This window comes from Coregonus clupeaformis, chromosome 15 (assembly GCF_020615455.1).
Source record: "Coregonus clupeaformis isolate EN_2021a chromosome 15, ASM2061545v1, whole genome shotgun sequence".
Classification (NCBI taxonomy): Eukaryota; Metazoa; Chordata; class Actinopteri; order Salmoniformes; family Salmonidae; genus Coregonus; species Coregonus clupeaformis.
In genome coordinates this window covers 21,030,012-21,049,630 of record NC_059206.1, presented here as the reverse complement: position 1 = coordinate 21,049,630, position 19,619 = coordinate 21,030,012, and the positions used below count along the sequence as shown (strand labels likewise).

Genomic DNA, 19,619 nt, shown 5'->3' with positions numbered 1-19,619 from the left:
TCTATTTTAATTCCAGGTTGTAAGGCAACAAAATAGGAAAAATGCCAAGGGGGTGGAATACTTTCGCAAGCCACTGTACATTCTCATGATCTACATTATTACTCCATTTCATTACATTGCTTCCTCTGTAAACGCCGTCACGGCCAGGTGTTTTTTGCGGAGGATCATTAGTAACAGTTGATATAAAAAAAGACATTTAAGCAAATTAAATCGTTTAGGAGTGGAGAGCAGACCAAGCAGTAACGGTTTAAACGCGACGCATGGCACAATACTTGGCTGTGTCATCGCACAGTTCCATGGTTTGTGCAGGCAATAGACGAGGGTATAGCCTACCATTGTACTCTATTCTCCCTATTATAATTATATGTATACCTATCTTCCAACATCACCATGGGTTAAAGAACTGAATGTGGTCATTTTCAGAAAGAATCAAAAACCACTTTTCTTTCGTGCATAAAGGCTCTCCAAACCTGTTTATGATTCATAAATACTTTCCTAACCCCAAATAATCTACAAGATCAGAGCATTTTGAAATCTACCACTTGGTGCTGGAAGAGACGAATATGCATATATTCAGATGGCTTTCTTTCATTGACCCCTAATATTCTGAACCCATTCTCTTGATATATTCTATTGAGTCTGTCGACAAAATTCAAACTAAAAAGGGTACACCGTATTTAAAGAAAAGGCTTAAGATAAATGTACTGAAAACCCTATTGAATGAAAACTCCACAAGAAAATCTGTTGGCCAGCAAGTGGGACGGTTTCAGTGGTTGAATTACATTTATTCAGCGCGCGCAAGAGAACCACGCCTGCAAAGCCCGTTACGCACCTTCATAAGGTTGAGGATTTGTTATACAGAAGCTGTTCATTTCAGGATGTACATAGCAGGTGTAACAATTAATCGAAGTAACCAAAATACTATCCATACATTGTTTTTTGAAACTACTTACTTACAAAAAAAAGAACAAGCAGGTAATGTGGTGACTTGAGCAAGCAGAAGTACAGATAAAAATAAACAAATATAAAAAGGTCACTTTTAATTATAAAACCCCAAAGAATTTATTTGATGAGATCCCATCACCACTCACCCACACACACACCTACTGAAGCTACACTACTGCATTAGATCGCTGTGACGTTGGGGTGAGATAATCATCGGTTAAAATAATCACTCTGCGTTTTAGAAACGACCACAGTCAGAATCCCCTTATAGCCCAATATTGTTACAGAGCATTATTTGAGTACTTATAGCCCCCTATAGATAAATATCACTTCAGTCAACAGTACACATGTTGGTCATGATAAGGATGTCAATGTGGCCCCAGACATAATAAAATACCAAGTACCCACATACATGTACAGTACATGAACACGCGGCAGACATGACACATACAGTACATGAACACGTGACAGACTCCTGTCACAGGCAGCGTGACATCAAGCCTGTGACAAAATATAAAGGTCTTGTCTACGTCGAACACGCAGCGATGGCAGGGGTTAGAGCATCATAAAAACATTTCTGTACATCATTTATTTTCAGCGTCCTATTTGACATGATCTACTGCAGGACTATGGGCGGGTGATTAAAAATACAATTACATTATTTATTTTCTTCTGCTGCTTTCTGGTGTCTTCTTTCATGACAATGAGAAAAGGAGGAGACTAGAAGAAGCAACAGAGATTTACAACATCTATGGTGATCGTATTGGCCCCATGATTAAGCAAATGCAGGCGTTACACCAAAAATGTGGGTAACCCCAGGCAAACATACTGTTTTCAATAACACATCTTCAAAACCATCCCAATTCGGTTTCTTAGCATTATCTGATCTCTGCTAACTAAAGCAAACAATAGTGTTCCAAAGAGAAAGAAATCACTGCAGCTCAAACCGTGTCAGAGTTCTCTCCGAACCAGCTACACACCAATCAATTCACCACTGGTCTGTACTATTACCAAACTGATCCAAAGTGCTAGTTCCCCAATCAACGTCAAACAACTTCTGGAAGTGGCATTATTTAATCAAAACATAATAAATCTCCAGTTGTGTTTGTCATCATGCTAGTTCCAAACTTGGGTCTAAAAGTTACTTTAAGCAGTCATAAAAAGAGGACCACAACGTCGCCATACGCACATAAAGCCTGGGGTTCATTTCTACGTCACCTCTATCTTTAGTGATCTTAATATCTATACTGCGAGTGATACTGTAGCCACCAGGTCTCAATCGATACCATGGAAGTTTGAATACATGTCAGAGGGAATATTTCAATTTAAAGTAAATTAACTAACAGGTGCAAGTGGGGCAAAGCAGCAAGAGTTCCTGGCATCTTATAGAACCAAGAATTTAACTAGCTATTATAATGGGAGTAGTGTTTTTCTGATGTCCTGCTTTACAATGAAAGGCCTTTCTGTCATAGCAGGGTTCGCCCGCTCACTTTATCTCTCTCTATTGCGTAGCCGAGCCAGGGTGAGTGTTTGTCCGTGACTCTTCTTTTATTCTAAGTCCTTTATCAGGCTGAAGCCTCTTCCCAAGGAGAGGAGCGAGAGAAAGGAAGACGGACAGGGACAGCTGAAAGACCTGAGAATGTCCAGCACACTTGAAAGAAGCACCGTGATCAATAGAATGACGGAGCGCGAGAGAAAGAGGAATCAGAAGTGATGGAGGGATGGGGAGAGACAGTTTGGTGTAGTGGGCGGGCTCATTGCCGAACCTCAACGTAATTGGCTGGGAAGAGGCCGTAGGCTCCCCGGCACACGCCCCTCCACCAGCCCTCGTCAATCATCTCAATGTTAGTGATGATGTCATCAGGGTCGAAGGAGATCTCGTCATCACCAGCTGGAAGGCAGACATTCCATATCAGTTTACTTTGCATTCCACTGCCCTCATATTATAAAGAATGTCAAAAGGGTTTGTTTATATCATAAATGTGTCTGAGTATTGTATTATATATTGTATCTATTGTAGTACTGTATTTTTGGGGTAATTATGAGGAGATATTGATCTTAAAAATGAGGGTTTTGATAGATGTGATGATCAAAGTATAGACTATAGAGGGCTTGCCTCCACTCACCTGCTTGGTAGTCATACAGGGCCACTGCGGTTACCCCCAAGTCCTCCCCGTACTCATATGTCTTGGCGTCTGCAGGGAAAAGGTCACAGTTCATTCACAGAGGACACAGGAAGACAAAACACAATGGGAGATTGTCAATTGGGCAAAATTCGGTCCTCTCCTTGACTCCTCCGTCCTCCTCTCCCTCTTGGCCTGGAAACCGATAAGTGGTCACCATATGTGGGAGTGTCAATTCATTAATAGGTGAACGGAGGAGTTTGTGCCTCTCCTCGATAGCCTTTTCCGGCCGAGGATACTTAAGTGTATACTATCGGGAAAAGTGTTGTAATCCGCCACACCCCCTTTGAATCAGCTGTTGTTTTCACGTAGGATGAACACATGCACACCATTAAAAACAATACTCTAGTAATCTTTTTATCAATAACATATCTGGCACTAGCGCTCCTATTTTTAGTACTTTTCACATATTTAGGGATTCCTCCTCTGTAAACGTAATTTGCCTGAAACGCGCTACTGGAGAAGGAGAGTCATTTCATGCATTTGTTTCCACATTTCCTCTATTCCCCTCCGCACTTCCTGCTGAAAAAGGTCAAAGTTAATCGAGGAGAGGATGCAAGGAATTGAGCAGATCCAATCGAGATTCTCCCAATGGCTCAATCTCAATTGCTTAAAAATATGTCCTTTTCTCCTCCTCTCCCCTTCATTTGCACTGATTGGAAAATACTTGACAGGTGAAAACAAGAAGGTAGAAACTCTCATTAGGCTGGCTTTCACCTGGTCAGTTCTTTCAGATCAGTGCAATGAAGGAGGGGACAGTGACTCAGCAAATGGCACTAAAAATATCCTGCTCCTCCCCCCTCACCTCGTTCACTCTCATTCTCTCACCTCCTGTCTCGTCAGGACTCTGGTATAGCGCCTCCTCCTGGGCGGGAGGCTCCTCATACATCTGCTCGGCAGAGGGCCGGGAGTTAGGCTCTGCCTCGTACAGCTCCTCCCCATTCTCCGCTGCTGCAGGATCCTCGTACTCACCAGAGTCCTGACTCAGCCAGCAGAGGGAGAAACACCGTCAGATAATAGCTCCCTGGGTCAATTCAAATTCCTCCTTAACTGAATGTTTTTCAATTTTGGGGACTTTACCTTCTTTTTCTTCCTCTATGAAAACATCACAGAAAGCATGGTAAGGAAAGTCACAAAGGAAAAGCGAGAAGACTGCGGCATTGGAATAAATCAGATCATCCTTGTTCACGCCAATGTCACTAAACTGCATGAAGGATTGATTTCATCCATTTTTGAAGGATGTACTCATCCATATTTTACTCAGCAAACTAACTACTGGCAAAAAAAAGTGATGAGCATGTAGGCATGTTAAGCAAACAGGCATTTGTGGGAGTGCAGTGATTGGTGGAACCTGTTGTCATTCACCTGGTAAACTGGGTCGGCGGCTGCAGATACAGGCGAAGGTGCGGCTTGCTGGGCAGGAGGGGTGGGGCGAATGGTAGGGCTGGGCTCAGGAGCCGGGGAGGCAGGCTTGGCCTTGGCTGTCTCCTCTATCTTGCGCCGCGCCTCCTCTTGCTCCTGCTTCTCCTTGGCCTGGCGGCGGGTTCTCTCCTCATCCGCCCGCTTCTTGTCCTCCTCCTCCTTCTGCTTGGCGATGTTCTCGAAGCGGGCCTTGATGCTGCCCGTGCTGCTGCCAGCTAAGGAGGGCGGATCATAATCAAACCAGTGGTTCAAATTCATATTTTGCAATGATCTTGACAAACATATCGCACATTAACACACACACGCTGGTTTTGTGGTTACTTACCAGTTTCCACAGGCTTGGTCCTCTGGTAGGCAGGGCTTGGTTTCTCCACATCCTCAAAGTTACCTGCACTCTGCCATTCAAATGAGAGGGAGGAGAGTAACTACACACAATAGTTCAGAAATCCCCAGTCTTCAGATATTAGGTATAGAGACAATGTACCTTATCCATTCTGTCCTTCTGGACGCCAAACTTCCCTCCGAACCCATGGGAGTAGTCTGTAAACAGCAGACAATAAATAGTTAGTGTGCCTTTAATTCACAAATTCAATTGATAGTTCCCTAAAGAATCACTTTACGGGTGAACTATCGCTTAAATTTAAGAAAGGGTTAAAGTAAAAAAAGGCATGCAGACCTGTGAAAGAGCATAAAATAAAATAAAAATGCTGACAATGGAGGAAGGGTAGGGCTGGGCGATCATTGTGTATTTGTCGGTATCGCGATAAAGATGTGCACTGATGAGTATTTTGCCAGTTGTAGCGTGAATATCGTGGAATACAAGTTGGCTACAATCTGTAGCCATTGTAGCCAACTTGGATTTATGTTAACATTTCTGAATAGTGGTTGCGTTACCATACAATAGGAATGTCTGAAAGGAATGTATTTAAATGTATTTATAATACCAATTATATCCTAGGATCCTACAAGTTTGTTTATCGATCTATATACACACACAAAAGTATGTGGACATCCCTTCAAATTAGTTGATTCGGCTAGTTCAGCCACACTCAGTGTATATAATCGAGCACACAGCCATGAAATCTCCATAGACAAACATTGCCCATAGAATGGCCTTACTGAAGAGCTCAGTGACTTTCAACGTGGCACCGTCATAGGATGCCACCTTTCCAACAAGTCAAATTTCTGCCCTGCCCCAATCAACTGTAAGTGCTGTTATTAAGTGGAAACATCTAGGAGCAAAAACAGTTCAGCCGTAAAGTGGTAGGCCAAACAAGCTCACAGAACGGGACCACCGAGTAATGAAGCACGTAGCACATAAAAATTGTCTGTCCTTGGTTGCAACACGCACTACCGAGTTCCAAACTGCCTCTAGAAGCAATGTCAGCACAATAACTGTTCGTCAGGAGATTCGTGAAATGGGTTTCCATGGCCGAGCAGCCGCACACAAGTCAAATATCACCATGCGCAATGCCAAGCGCCGGTTGGAGTGGTGTAAAGCTCGCTGTCATTGGACTCTGGAACAGTGAAAATGCGTTCTTTGGAGTGATGAATCACTGGCAGTCCGACAGATTAATCTGGGTTTGAAGGATTCCAGGAGAACGCTACCTGCCCCAATGCATAGTGCCAACTGTAACGTTCAGGCTAGGCCCCTTAGTTCCAGTGAAGGAAAATCTTAACGCTACAGCATACAAAGACATTCTAGACAATTCTGTGCTTCCAGCTTTGTGGCAACAATTTGGGGAAGGCCCTTAGCCATTTCAGCATGACAATGCCCCTGTGCACAAAGCGAGGTCCATACAGAAATGGTTTGTCGAGATCGGTGTGGAAGAACTTGACTGGCCTGCACAGAGCCCTGACCTCAACCCCATTGAACAGCTCTCATTACGCTTGTGGAATTTCTTTCCTTCTTAATGCGTTTGAGCCAATTAGTTGTGATGTGACATGGTGGGGGGGGGGGGGTATACATAAGATAGCCCTATTTGGTAAAAGACCAAGTCCATATTATGGCAAGAACAGCTCAAATAAGCAAAGAGAAACAACAGTTCATCAATACTTTAAGACACGAAGGTCAGTCAATACCAAAAGTTTCTTCAAGTGCAGTCGCAAAATTTATCAAGCACTATGATGAACCTGGCTCTCATGAGGACCGCCACAGGAATGGAAGACCCAGAGTTACCTCTGCTGCAGAGGATACGTTCATTAGAGTTACCAGCCTCAGAAATTGCAGCCCAAATAAATGCTTCACAGAGTTCAAGTAACCGACACATCTCAATATCAACTGTTCAGAGGGGACTGTTTGAAATCAGGCATTCGTGGTCGAATTGCTGCAAAGAAACCACTACTAAATGACACCAATAAGAAGAAGAGACCTGCTTGGGCCAAGAAACACGAGCAATGGACATTAGACAGGTGGAAATGTGTCCAAATTTGCACCGGTGTAGAAAATAGTAAAAACCTGGAATGAGTAGGTGTCCAAACTTTTGACTGGTAATGAATGAATGAAAGAATGAATGTATATTATTGCTATTGGTGATGAATATCTATTTTTGTCGATATCGTCCGGCCCTGGGGGTAGTTTGTACAGGGTGATGTTTTGAAGGGGGACGGGTAAAGGGCAAAGGCGCTTTAGACATTCCAAAACAGTTCTTGGGCAAAAAATAAACTTTGGAAAGAAAAGGAGGGACGGTGTGTGCTGTGCCTTGCTGAGACTCGTGCTTGGCCAGCCTCTCCTTGTGCTCATAACCCAGGGCACACTGGTCTTGCTTCTCCAGCTCTACCCCATACTGCCCTCCGAACCCACGCTTATAGTCTGAAACAATACAATACACACAAACATATACATATATAGACACACACATACAAACACACAGAGTATATACAGTTGAAGTCGGAAGTTTACATACACTTAGGTTGGAGTCATTAAAACTTGTTTTTCAACCACTCCACAGATTTCTTGTTAACAAACTATAGTTTTGGCAAGTCGGTTAGGACATCTACTTTGTGCATGACAAGTAATTTTTCCAACAATTGTTTACATACAGATTATTTCACTTATAATTCACTGTATCACAAATTCAGTGGGTCAGAAGTTTACATACACTAAGTTGACTGTGCCTTTAAATAGCTCGGAAAACTCCAGAAAATGATGTCATGGCTTTAGAAGCTTCTGATAGGCTAATTGACATCATGAGTCAATTGGAAGTGTACCTGTGGATGTATTTCAAGGTCTACCTTCAAACTCAGTGCCTCTTTGCTTGACATCATGGGAAAATCAAACGAAATCAGCCAAGAAAAGAAATTGTAGACCTCCACAAGTCTGATTCATCCTTGGGAGCAATTTCCAAACGCCTGAAGGTACCACGTTCATCTGTACAAACAATAGTGCGCAAGTATAAACACCATGGGACCACGTAGCCGTCATACCGCTCAGGAAGGAGACGTGTTCTGTCTCCTAGAGATGAACGTACTTTGGTGCGAAAAGTGCAAATCAATCCCAGAACAGCAGCAAATGACCTTGTAAAGATGCTGGAGGAAACAGGTACAAAAGTATCTATATCCACAGTAAAACGAGTCCTATATCGACATAACCTGAAAGGCCGCTCAGCAAGGAAGAAGCCACTGCTCCAAAACCACCATAAAAAAGCCAGTCTACGGTTTGCAACTGCACATGGGGACAAAGACCTTACTTTTTGGAGAAATGTCCTCTTGTCTGATGAAACAAAAATAGAACTGTTTGGCCAAAATGACCATCGTTATGTTTGGAGGAAAAAGGGGGACTTGCAAGCCGAAGAACACCATCCCAACCGTGAAGCACGGGGGTGGCAGCATCATGCTGTGGGGGTGCTTTGCTGCAGGAGGGACTGGTGCGCTTCACAAAAGAGATGGCATCATGAGGAAGGAAAATTATGTGGATATATTGAAGCAACATCTCAAGACATCAGTCAGGAAGTTAAAGCTTGGTCGCAAATGGGTCTTCCAAATGGACAATGACCCCAAGCATTCTTCCAAAGTTGTGGCAAAATGGCTTAAGGACAACAAACTCAAGGTATTGGAGTGGCCATCACAAAGCCCTGACCTCAATCCTATAGAACATTTGTGGGCAGAACTGAAAAAGCGTGTGCGAGCAAGGAGGCCTACAAACCTGACTCAGTTACACCAGCTCTGTCAGGAGGAATGGGCCAAAATTCACCCAACTTATTGTGGGAAGCTTGTGGAAGGCTACCCAAAATGTTTGACCGAAGTTTAAATTGTTTAAGGCAATGCTACCAAATACTAATTGAGTGTATGTAAACTTCTGACCCACTGGGAATGTGATGAAATAAATAAAAGCTGAAATAAATCACTCTACTATTATTCTGACATTTCACATTCTTAAAATAAAGTGGTGATCCTAACTGACATAAGACAGTGAATTTTTACTAGTATTAAATGTCAGGAATTGTGAAAAACTGAGTTTAAATGTATTTGGCTAAGGTGTATGTAAACTTCCGACTTCAACTGTATAGGCACAAACAGACATTTACATACAGATATAAACAAGTACACAAGTCCTGCCGCACTCAGACCAAACACACACACACACAGAGAGACGTACGCACACACACACACACACACACATAGCAATCCTGCCTTACTTACTACATACAGTATATAAAAGCATACACACACAGAATAGAAACATACAGAATTACAGTACATAAAACACACATCAAATGAAAAACTTTGTCAACAACTTAAACCAAAAGAACCAAGGTGCTATGCACATCCAGTAAATCCAGCCTGAGCGCTAGACTGATCAGTCCTCTGTCTGTCTAGCGCTGTCTGTTCTCACTTCTTCTATTATGAGCCTGTGGCAGATGCCACGGCACCAGACAAAGGAAATACTTAAACCTCAATGACTCAATAGTAAAACCACAAAATAACCACATCAGTAAAAAGTGTGTTGGGTGGGTGGGTTAGGATGTGAACACATTTCCTGTGTGCGTTTTCCTGCTACTAAGGTTAGGTGTTAGGTGGAATAAAACGCTTGTAAACACAGGGTAAACACAGGTCAAACACGGGTACCTTTCTGTGACTCGTGGAGCTGCAGTTTCTCCTGGTGGTCCCATCCCAAGGCTGACTTGTCCTGTCTGTCCGTCTGCACGCCAAACTTGCCACCAAAGCCCTTCACGTAATCTGTGAAGGGCACAGAGAATATCAGCATGGATACTAAAGTGCAAAGTAGGAAGTGTCTCCCGAGTGGCGCAGCGGTCTAAGGCACTGCATCATAGTGCTTGAGGCGTCACTACAGACCCGGGTTCGATCCCGGGCTGTCACACAACCAGCCGTGACCGGGAGTCCCATAGGACGGTGCACAATTGGCACAGCGTCGTCCGGGTTAGGGGATGCTTTGGTCGGAGGGGCTTTATTTGGCTCATCGCGCTCTAGCGACTGCTTGTGGCGGGCCGGGCGCCTGCAGGCTGTCGCCAGTTGAACGGTGTTTCCTCTGACACATTGGTGCAGCTGGCTTCCAGGTTAAGCGGGTGGGTGTTAAGGAGCGCGGTTCGGAGGACACATGACTCGACCTTCACCTCTCCCGAGCCCGTTGGGGAGTTGTAGCGATGAGATTGGGAGAAAAAGGAGGTAAAATAAAAGTGCAATGTAGGTAGGCCCAAGTTGGATAATTCAGTCAATGGCTGATTGGCATACAGTACAATACCAGATAACATATGTGATAACATTCTGCACTACAAAATGGCTACTGTGTAGGGATTCTGGTACCCGTGTCTGAGCCACCATCTCAACCATCGTGTGACCAACACCTGGGCTGTAAACACCGCCTTGGTGCAGTATGGGTAACAATGGAAGATCACCTTTCCCTCCCTCTGATACCAGCTGATACACTCAGCCTGGGATTGCATAATCAGTGAGGGAAAGCTAATGATAAGGTAACATTTTTCCAGGCCGTCGGGAGAGCTTGAAAACAAGATCCTACAAGCAGAACTATTTAGCTAGTAGGATATTTGGGGCACTGTAGAGAAAAGCCTGGAAGAGAGAAACAAGTCTGATCAGAGCTGAAGGGGGTGTAGTACACTTGTCAGATATCTACAGCCCCACACTGTCTCTCCTCATCCCACTTGTTACACAGGCACAATAGAAAAACAAGTTAATGTGTGTGTGCATAAGGCTTAGGCGGTACACCATGGGATGGTTTGTCAATACCATTTAATCTATTTCTGTGTTTTAATAAATTAATATTTGTAGATACTTTTTAAGTAAATATCTGCAGTTAACTTGTGCAATATGTTAGGACATAAAGATTGCGTTCTTTATTTTACCTGTCACATAATTTTTCATTATGAAACTTACCAGTAGTCCCCAGTCACGTGGTGTTTGTTTACAAGCACAGAACAACGAGACCGGAGCCTTGTGAGTCACTCACTGTTGTGCAGCATGCTCCAGGTGATCTAATTACAGTATGGAATTCATAACTAAATGTTTGCCAGCTAGATATCTTATAACTATTAAGTTAACTGTCTAAAATGTGATAAATGCTCTGCAGTTGTACATTTAATGTGCTAAATTAGTAGCTAGTTAGCTATCTGCCTAACGGACTAGCTTCCTCCAAAATCAAGCAGAGTAACAGCAGAGAATCACCTCCTGGATCAACAGCCTTGCTGTCTAATATTTGTTTTGTGCGTGCAGCAAACTGTGAGCAGCATTTGTTTGTTACTTGTTTTGTTTAGGTCAGAGACTGTATACAATGTTCGTAATGTGCTTGTTAGCATTTAATTAGCATTGTCCCTGGGACAATCAGTGGGGTTTGAAAACAGCGCCCCTTGTGTTCAGTGCCGGTATTACTGAATATCCCAGTATTGCACAAGGTCGGTATGAAGGTATGACAATCTGGATACCGCCCAAGCCTTGTGTGTGTGTGTGTGTGTGTGAGACAAAGGGACATACACCTTTCTGAGACTCGTGCTTCTCTGTTTTGCCCTGGTACTCAAAGCCCAAGGCGCTCTTGTCCACCTTGTCCGTCTCCACTCCGAACTTCCCGCCAAAACCTTTGGTGTAATCTGATGATACCCGGGAAAGTGGTTGGGAAAATAGCAGATATAGTTATTCATAGAAAAAAATAGTTGGGCTTGCCCCCAAGGCAGAGAATTCAGAGTTCAGTCAAAGTCCCATCTGGATACCCATTCTATATCCTATATACACAGGCAAGTGTTATTCACTGTCATACAGTCCAAAAACCATGTTTAGCAAACACTGTACAGCAGCTGATCAAGCTAAAACACAACAAAGCCATGAATTTGGCAGCCTAATATTTAGCAAGAACATTGCAACACTGTAAACCGGTGGGCTTCAACCTTGGTTGTGGAGAGCTACAGGATGTGCAGGTATTTGTTCCAGCCCAGCAATAAAAAACAACATATCATCAAAACCTTAATAAGCCGAATTAGGTGTGTCAGATCTAGGCTGGAACTAAAGCCTGCACATCCTGTAGGGTTGTTCCACAAAATGACTGCCTTTTGCATCCCTTCGATATTTTAAGTAGAAATTGGGCAGAAATATTGATTTTTAAAAGCCTGTTATATAAAAATGAAGTGCCTTTTAAAATAGACCACATGGAAAATTCAATTAATACATTTTTTTATTTGAATAATGGCTTAATTAATCTTTTTTTTATATGAATAAAGGCTTGTTAAAGTGCCAAATTCATCATTTTGATATGTCCCTCTGTCAACCCTGTGTCACTTCTAGGAAGATTTCAACTCACTTAATTACTTTTTTTACCCAAGTTCCATCACTGTAAAGCCCTAGTTATATTGTTGCTTTGACAAAGTAATTTCTGAAGATTATTTATTTCATGTGATTAATGTACGTCTGTCTCTCATTTTAAGGTTAATGCCAGTACGTGAAAAGAAAACGTTTTAATATGGTGAAACTATTCCTTTATATATACACACATATTAATGTTACATTTTTTATAGAAACACTAAACATCCAATAGTCATGTCAACCCTGTTACACATCCAGGCCAGAATTGTTTTTTGTAAAGCTTGCATTCAATTGCCCCTCCCCGTTGCACATAACAAGCTTCCATTCCCACTGTCACAAAGGGACTCATGGCTGATTTACGATGAAATCGTCAACCCTGTTACTTTATTTGACACTTAATAGGCACTTTCTATAGTCATTTTTTTATGTAACCTCTTGAGATGGGAAAACGTGTTTGTTATTAAGTTTAACATGTGTTCTTTATGACAGAATGCTAAAATGAGGAGAAATCAAAAAGGCACTGAATTGGTGGATCGACCCAGTAGCTCTCCAGGACCAGGGTTGCTGACTACTGCTGTAAAATAATGTAATCAAGGAGTAAAAAAAAAGCTCAGACATCAATGTGGCTGGCTTTGACCTGCGCACGCACACACACACACACACACACAGAGCGTGGGCGGGTGTTTGTGTGGGTAGGGGGGTGCAGCAAGGCAATGATACATACTCTGTAGCAGGTTTTGCCTTCATAAATACTATGTATGTGAGACACCAGGACAGACTGTATTTCCCTACTTTGCCCTCAGTGTGTGTATGTGTACTCATGTTATGCTACACAAACCTTTCTCGGACGTAACTTTCGCTATATTTTTCCCCCACTAATGCATGTGTGCACGAATGTATATGTGGGTGTGCCCATGTACAAATGATGTGTGTTTTACTCGCTACACAAACCTTTCTGGGAGTCGTGTTTTTCCGTTTTGCCCTGGTATTCAAAGCCCATTGCTGTCTTGTCCACGCGGTCTGCCTGCACCCCGTATTTCCCCCCAAACCCTGTGGAGTAGTCTGCACATCAAAGCAGGGGGAGGGGTCAAAGGTCAAGAATGAAGCAGGGAGTGGTGGCTGCAGTGATGAATACTCAATCCAAAATCAACCCCTAGCCCATATCATCTAGGCACTTAATGTACAGTAGGTCTGTTGTAAAATTCAGATTCAGAGTGTTTAATAGGATAGGTGTGAGCAATATTGGTACATTTCCACCTAGCCTATCAGAGGGCAAGGTGGAGCTGTTGTCATCTTGATTACACCGATGTAGTCATTTTAGATCAAGTGCCTTACGCAGTAGGAGCTAGGGGTTCATTTGGGATTGGGCACATAGCGCTAGCAACTAGAGGGGGGGTAAGGAACAATGGTGGTCACAGCACAGAATCACGGGAGTGCAGCTGGAGTGGGGAGCACAGAGCTAAGAGCCACCCATGCTTATACCATAAAGGTCTGGCTGGGCGAGATACTATTACATCCAGATGGTCTACAGAGCAGAAACTTCTGAACAATGTGAAGTGTCTAAACAACTAGGATGTATTCAGAATGCTCAGGTCAGATTGGCCTTTTACCCTCTGATGGATACAGTTAGGATTTGTGGGGACTAAGGATGGTGAGCTGATCATAGATCAGAGCAAATTGTGCAACTTCTACCTAGAGTTTCAAAACATTGAACTGTTCAACTTGTGTTGTTTGCCCGTTTTAACAGACCGTGTAAAATCACCTTTCTGCGACGCGTGTTTCTCAGTCTTCCCGGCATAGTCAAACCCAACAGCGGACTGAAAAGGGAGAGGAGATCTCCATGTTGATGTTAGCAAAGTCAGCAGCCAAAGGAGAACGCAGCATTTCTCAGCACCATCATCCAGTATCTTTTCATGCTATTCAAGTATTCTCATCTAAATGACACACCTTGAGAGATGGGCACTTACTCAAATTCTATTATTTTCATTCATCCTATAATTGGGTATTCCTATTGGGTCCCTCAAACTATATCTTACAAGGGAGATATGTCCCAAAATGCTACATCATACAGATGTCAAGTTAGCATTCAGACCTAAAATCACTGTGTAGTCATGAGTAGGGTCAGGAGTTTTTTCCTGACCATGTGACCTGACCGTGAGAGCCCAATGTGACCGTGATGAGCATACCTTGTCGACGCGGTCGCCCTGCACTCCAAACTTCCCCCCGAAGCCTTTGGATGTGTCTGTCTGAGAGCAGTGCTTGGACAGCTTACTCTGGTACTCATGGCCCACCGCAGACTTGGAGAGGGAGAGGGAGTCAAAGAGACAGAGGGAGACAGAGAGAAAGAGAGAGGGAAAGAGGGAGAGAGAGGTGAATAAATGCAAACAGTGTGAGGCTGACTGCAGGGTATGCAGTGGTTTGATCAGGTGTTGACAGCTGAGTCACACACAGACACAGTGGGGTAAACAGTGCTGGGTCATAACATTCACAACACACTGACCAGTGTGCTGGCAGAGTGAGGGGGGTGGGTCAAATGGCCCACTGCCTGCTCACGGTCACACATTACACACACATGCATACATATACACGCATACACGGTAAAACAGTGCACACAAACAGAGAGAGAGATATAGTTAAGAGAGGGCTAGAGCATTGTGGATAACAACACAAGACTCAAACAGCAATGATTAGCTCAGCTGCTTTTGCCACAAATCCCAGTCAACGCACGGCAACATTCCTGCGTGTGTGTAAAAGTAAACATATCAGTAGAAGACTGAAATGCAATTGCCAATGCTATGCCAATCAGATCAGGTTAAACTAATTCCATTCCAAAAGAATGTTCCCGCCCTCCCTCTGGAGACTGTTGTAATATCGATCAGCTGTTGGGTCCTGGGCTTTGAATCATTGGATAAGCAGCTTTTCTACAGATATGGTCACCAAAATAAAAAAATACAATCAAATTGCTGTGGTCTGAGGGGCATTTCCCGTTCTAGTAATTATATTACTATGGTCACCACTCACCTTGTCCATGCGGTCCTGCTGCACCCCAAACTTGCCCCCATAGCCGTCCGAGGCCTTGGGCATGGTGGCCTGCTCCTTCTGCCTCAGGTCACTGTGCTCCGATGACACGTTCTCACGCAGCTGGTGGATACTGGAGAGGGGGTAGGAGGGAAAAGAGGGGGAGGAGGGAGAGAAATAATGGGGTAAGAATGACTGTGGGCTTCACTGACCATCCTCAAAAACCTTATGAAAGGTCAAAAATAAAAATAAAGTTAACTGAATAATGAAATGACCAAATATGTATGAACATCGACAGGTAGACAATGAGAAAATCATGATTACAATGACGTTGAAATGATCCTGTTTGAAATGGTACTGACGCTGATGATGAAAACTGTTGTTGATAAGGATGATGAAGACAGCAGTGGTACTCACTTAATGTGTTCCTGGTGACCGGAGCCTTCCACCGTCTTGGCCCCCCACCGCTGCTCCTTCTCTGAAATGTCATTCTGTTAGCACGGAAACAAGGAGAAAGGGGTCAGCGGGGAAGGAGAGGAAAGAGGAAGATATAATAGGGAAAGGGGGGGGGCAGAGGAACATGGAGAGGAAGAGGAGGAATAGTAAAAGAAAGAGTGGGCACGGGGTAAAGAGGGAGGAGAGGATATGGTGAGGTGTTAATAAGATGAGAGGAAATAGCAGAAACAGGTGAAAAACATCCATTGCTCTGGACTGAAACCAAAGTGGGACTTCATTACCGTGGTTGACTTACCTCAAAGTCTGGGTCTGTCTCCCAGTCGTCACCTCCATCATCCACCGCCACGGTAACGGACTGACCTGCTGCTGCCTTCCACATCTGGGGAGAATACGCTTGTTTTACTGGCTTGCATGCTCAAACATACACACACTTAGCTACTTATGTCAGATAATGTGACTGCCGGAAATGATCGCTCCAAATTTCCTGTGAGCTATTAGTTTCTAACATTGCGTTGGTATATCAATATTCAAACATGCATCTTCCTATGAATTTGATCGGACCTGAAACCCATCTGAATGTCATTAAACATGAGCAGACAATTGAATAACCTAATAATCATCAACCAGTAAGAAGTCTTTAAAAAGCTGGGATGGGGGTATTGTGGTGTATTTGGATTTTTTGAGGTTGCCTTTGGCCATCATCCAGCACCCAAGTCTCAGCAAGAAGGGCAACTTTTAACTAAGGCCTAACTCAGCACAAGACTGGATTCTGTGTTCAATGAGCGGCTAGTACGCAACGTGGCTCAATTCATTCCGAGGGGAAACGGAGGGAGGATGCACCCCGTTACAACATGGGACTCTCTTTCTGTAACAACAACAAAATGATGTCTTCCGTCTGGCGCTGTTGTAACATACATACATACCACACCCCATATATAACAAAGCCCCTTAAAAAACGTATCAAATAAGAAAGAGGTGCGACCATAGACGGGTTGGTTGTTTAGCTACAAAACCGACGTGTGCGCAACTATGGGGCAAAACAGACGGGGTTGGCTTAGAATGTTGACAACATGTAAACGATATTTCATCTCCAATGTTTATTGAAAACATTTGCACAATAAACACTTATTTCTCAAATACATAGTAACAGTTGTTGGTTAGCTAGCTAGCGAATTTTAGCCATAGCATTGACATCAAATCAGTGAAAATAAGACATGGTATCAAGTCCAGAACAAGACGAAACTAGCTTAAACTTACGATTCCACACATCGAAGTTTCTTGTTAGCCATCTGGCCATCCAGCATCACAACTACACACGGACGTCTGCCCCATTGAAACGTGCTCATTGACTTTGTCAGCTAAACGATCCATTTAAGCTATTCCAAGTTAACCACAAAGGTCCCTCTTGTATTGCACATTGATGGTGAGTAGTCATAGTATTGAAGGCTGCCAGCCCCACCAGATGAAGTGTTTAGTTAGAAAAGCTACGCCCATGATACAAATGTAAGACAATTGGCTTAATTAGCTAGCTAGAATTGTTTTTCCAGGCAGCTGTTTTCATAATGTAGCTAACTAGTATTTCCGCGTTCTGTAGCTGGACTGTTCGACTGGACCACTGCACAGGGACAATGCAGCAACAACAGCCATTCAAATGTGCTGCCTTGTCAAGTGCACATGTGAGAGATTACAAACAAATAACATTGGCATAGTTAGCTAGCTTGTAAAGAACCTACAGTTTTTTATCTTTATCAAACCTTGCGACATATTTTAATTTGCAGTGGTTTAACAGTGGAATCAGAAAAGACGATACCGGGAACGAGATATTTCTATTAGAAAATGACAGAAATGAATTTCAAGCGTAGCTAGATTTATAGCTACTAAACATGAAGAGGTTCATAGTAATAGTATTTCCTGTTCCAGTTAGCTAGCTCTGCCTTGTCTCGAAAATGATTTAGCCACTGGCACTGGTCGAGCTCGGACTGGTTTTTCCAATTCAGCCTGCATTCCATCCTGCAAAGCGCTCGAGCGCGTAGTAGTTAGAGATACTTTCATGTTTATCGCAATTACTTACTTTTTATGAAAATTCCCTGTTGTCAAAAATATATTTGAGATGTGAAAATAATGCAGCTCTTGACAGTCCTCGGGGTGTGATGGAACATTCCGTTTAGGCCCGATCTCTTCCGGCTCTCCCAATATCCCACTTCCTGCTTGGGGAGTGACGCAGTCTCATAGAGCTAGACAGAGGACTCATATTTTGCTGCGTTTGTCGCGTTCAGAACAACTGGGAGCTCGGAACTCGGAAATCTCTGACTTCAGTGCGTTCAAAACAACTGGGAACTCGGGAAAAAACGAGCTCCGACTGAGATTTTTTTTTTTTATGGCAGACTAGAACCTATTGGTGCATTGCCTCCACCTACTAAGCTGCAAAAAACACTCAAACTGAACAGATTTATCTCCATCTCTTCATTCAAAGACTCAATCATAGACAGTCTTACTGACAGTTGTGGTTGCTTCAGGTGATGTATTGTTGTCTCTACCTTCTTGCCCTTTGTGCTGTTGTCTGTGCCCAATCATGTTTGTACCATGTTATGCTGCTACCATGTTGTGCTGCTACCATGTTGTGCTGCTGCCATGTTGTGTTGCTACCATGTTGTTGTCATGTGGTGTTGCTACCATGTTGTTGTCATGTTGTGTTGCTACCATGCTATGTTGTTGTCTTAGGTCTCTCTTTATGTAGTGTTGTGGTGTCTCTCTTGTCGTGATGTGTGTTTTGTCCTATATTTTTTTATTCCAGCCCCTTTCCCCGCAGGAGGCCTTTTGCCTTTGGGTAGGCCGTCATTGTAAATAAGAAGATAAAAATCAATCCAGAACCATCCCACTTCTTCAGTCACAGTTCAAATCACATCCCTAGACAGGCTCAGGGGCCTGTGAGGACGGAGCATTCATCGAAAGGATTCCTTGTAATGCATCTGCTGTAAAATCCCTGAAGCCTCATTCACATTAACCATAAGCACTCAGCAGGGTTGGGGAGTAACGCCACGTGCACACTGCTTGCATCATCACGTTGCCGTACTGTACATTTTATGCAATTGTCACAATCCATGCTCTGCATCTTCACAGTTGAGATCACACAAAGGGAAAACACGCCTTCGGGGAGATGGCGGAAGGGGGGGGGGAGAGACCCGACCAACTTGGTCGGGGATTGTTGAGTTAGTAGGGAGGAGTGTGGAGAGGGTCAACGTCAAAGGTAGAGGGGAGGATCGGAAATGGCGGCGAGTAGTGCGGATGAAATTGAGAAAAAGTTGGTGAAGCAACAGCTGTGCTGGAATGCGAACAATATGGGTGTCAGTTCTGATGGTATGGAGCGGGAGGATGAGGGTCAAGGACCGGAATGGTCGGTAGTGGAAAGTCATAGGAAGAAGAGCGATCATGATACAGAAAGCAGTGGAGCGTCTAGTGAAGAAAGCATAAAGAGGGCCAAGGTAGGAAGCAAGAGTAATCATGTGTTGGAGTGGAAAGTGGTGATGGTGTTTGATGAAACCACAGGGCCTCACTTACAACCTATCCGACTAACTAATTCCGTAGAGAAAGAGGTAGGTGAAGTCAAATTAGTTTGGTTAAATGGAAATGTTAGGTTGTTAATATTTTGTGGTAGCCAGGCTCAGCAAGAAAATATTCTGAAAATGGAAACGCTTAATGGGAAGAAGATTAAAAGCCATGTCCCTGGTGCTTATGCTAGATTGAGGGGAGTCATCACTGGGGTCCCTATATCTATGTCCATGGATGATATTAAAGAAAATGTGAAGGGAGGAAGCGTGATTGAGGCCAAAA

General features: G+C 43.5%; 1 protein-coding gene across 5 annotated transcripts; it reads right to left on the bottom strand.

The window, feature by feature from the left end:
* Positions 1-764: 764 nt before the first annotated feature.
* Positions 765-18,002, bottom strand: LOC121582254 (src substrate protein p85-like). 5 transcript variants are annotated; one of them, XM_045225045.1, is made up of 17 exons: positions 17,860-18,001; positions 16,084-16,167; positions 15,750-15,823; positions 15,336-15,465; positions 14,501-14,611; positions 14,077-14,131; positions 13,266-13,376; positions 11,498-11,608; positions 9,618-9,728; positions 7,252-7,362; positions 5,035-5,090; positions 4,876-4,945; positions 4,494-4,765; positions 4,209-4,223; positions 3,957-4,107; positions 3,072-3,140; positions 765-2,836 (listed from the first exon to the last, which is right to left on the bottom strand). In XM_045225045.1, exons 2-17 carry the CDS (start codon positions 16,165-16,167, stop codon positions 2,700-2,702), a joined length of 1,668 nt encoding a protein of 555 aa, XP_045080980.1. In that variant the 5' UTR covers positions 17,860-18,001; the 3' UTR covers positions 765-2,699. The 5 variants fall into 5 exon arrangements, with proteins under 5 accessions (XP_045080980.1, XP_041753867.1, XP_041753864.1 ...); XM_041897933.2 differs by lacking the exon at positions 7,252-7,362 and having other exon boundaries at positions 3,934-4,107; positions 17,860-18,002; XM_041897930.2 differs by lacking the exon at positions 7,252-7,362 and having other exon boundaries at positions 17,860-17,999.
* Between the last annotated feature and the right edge of the window lie 1,617 nt (positions 18,003-19,619).

Coding starts and splice junctions, on each gene's coding strand:
- LOC121582254 (XM_045225045.1), bottom strand. CDS start 16,167: ATGTGGAAGGCAGCAGCAGGTCAGTCCGTTACCGTGGCGGTGGATGAT. Junction 14,612..15,335: donor AGCAGGACCGCATGGACAAG/GTGAGTGGTGAC, acceptor TCCCTCTCCAAG/TCTGCGGTGGGCCATGAGTA. Junction 2,837..3,071: donor CCTGTATGACTACCAAGCAG/GTGAGTGGAGGC, acceptor TCTGCCTTCCAG/CTGGTGATGACGAGATCTCC.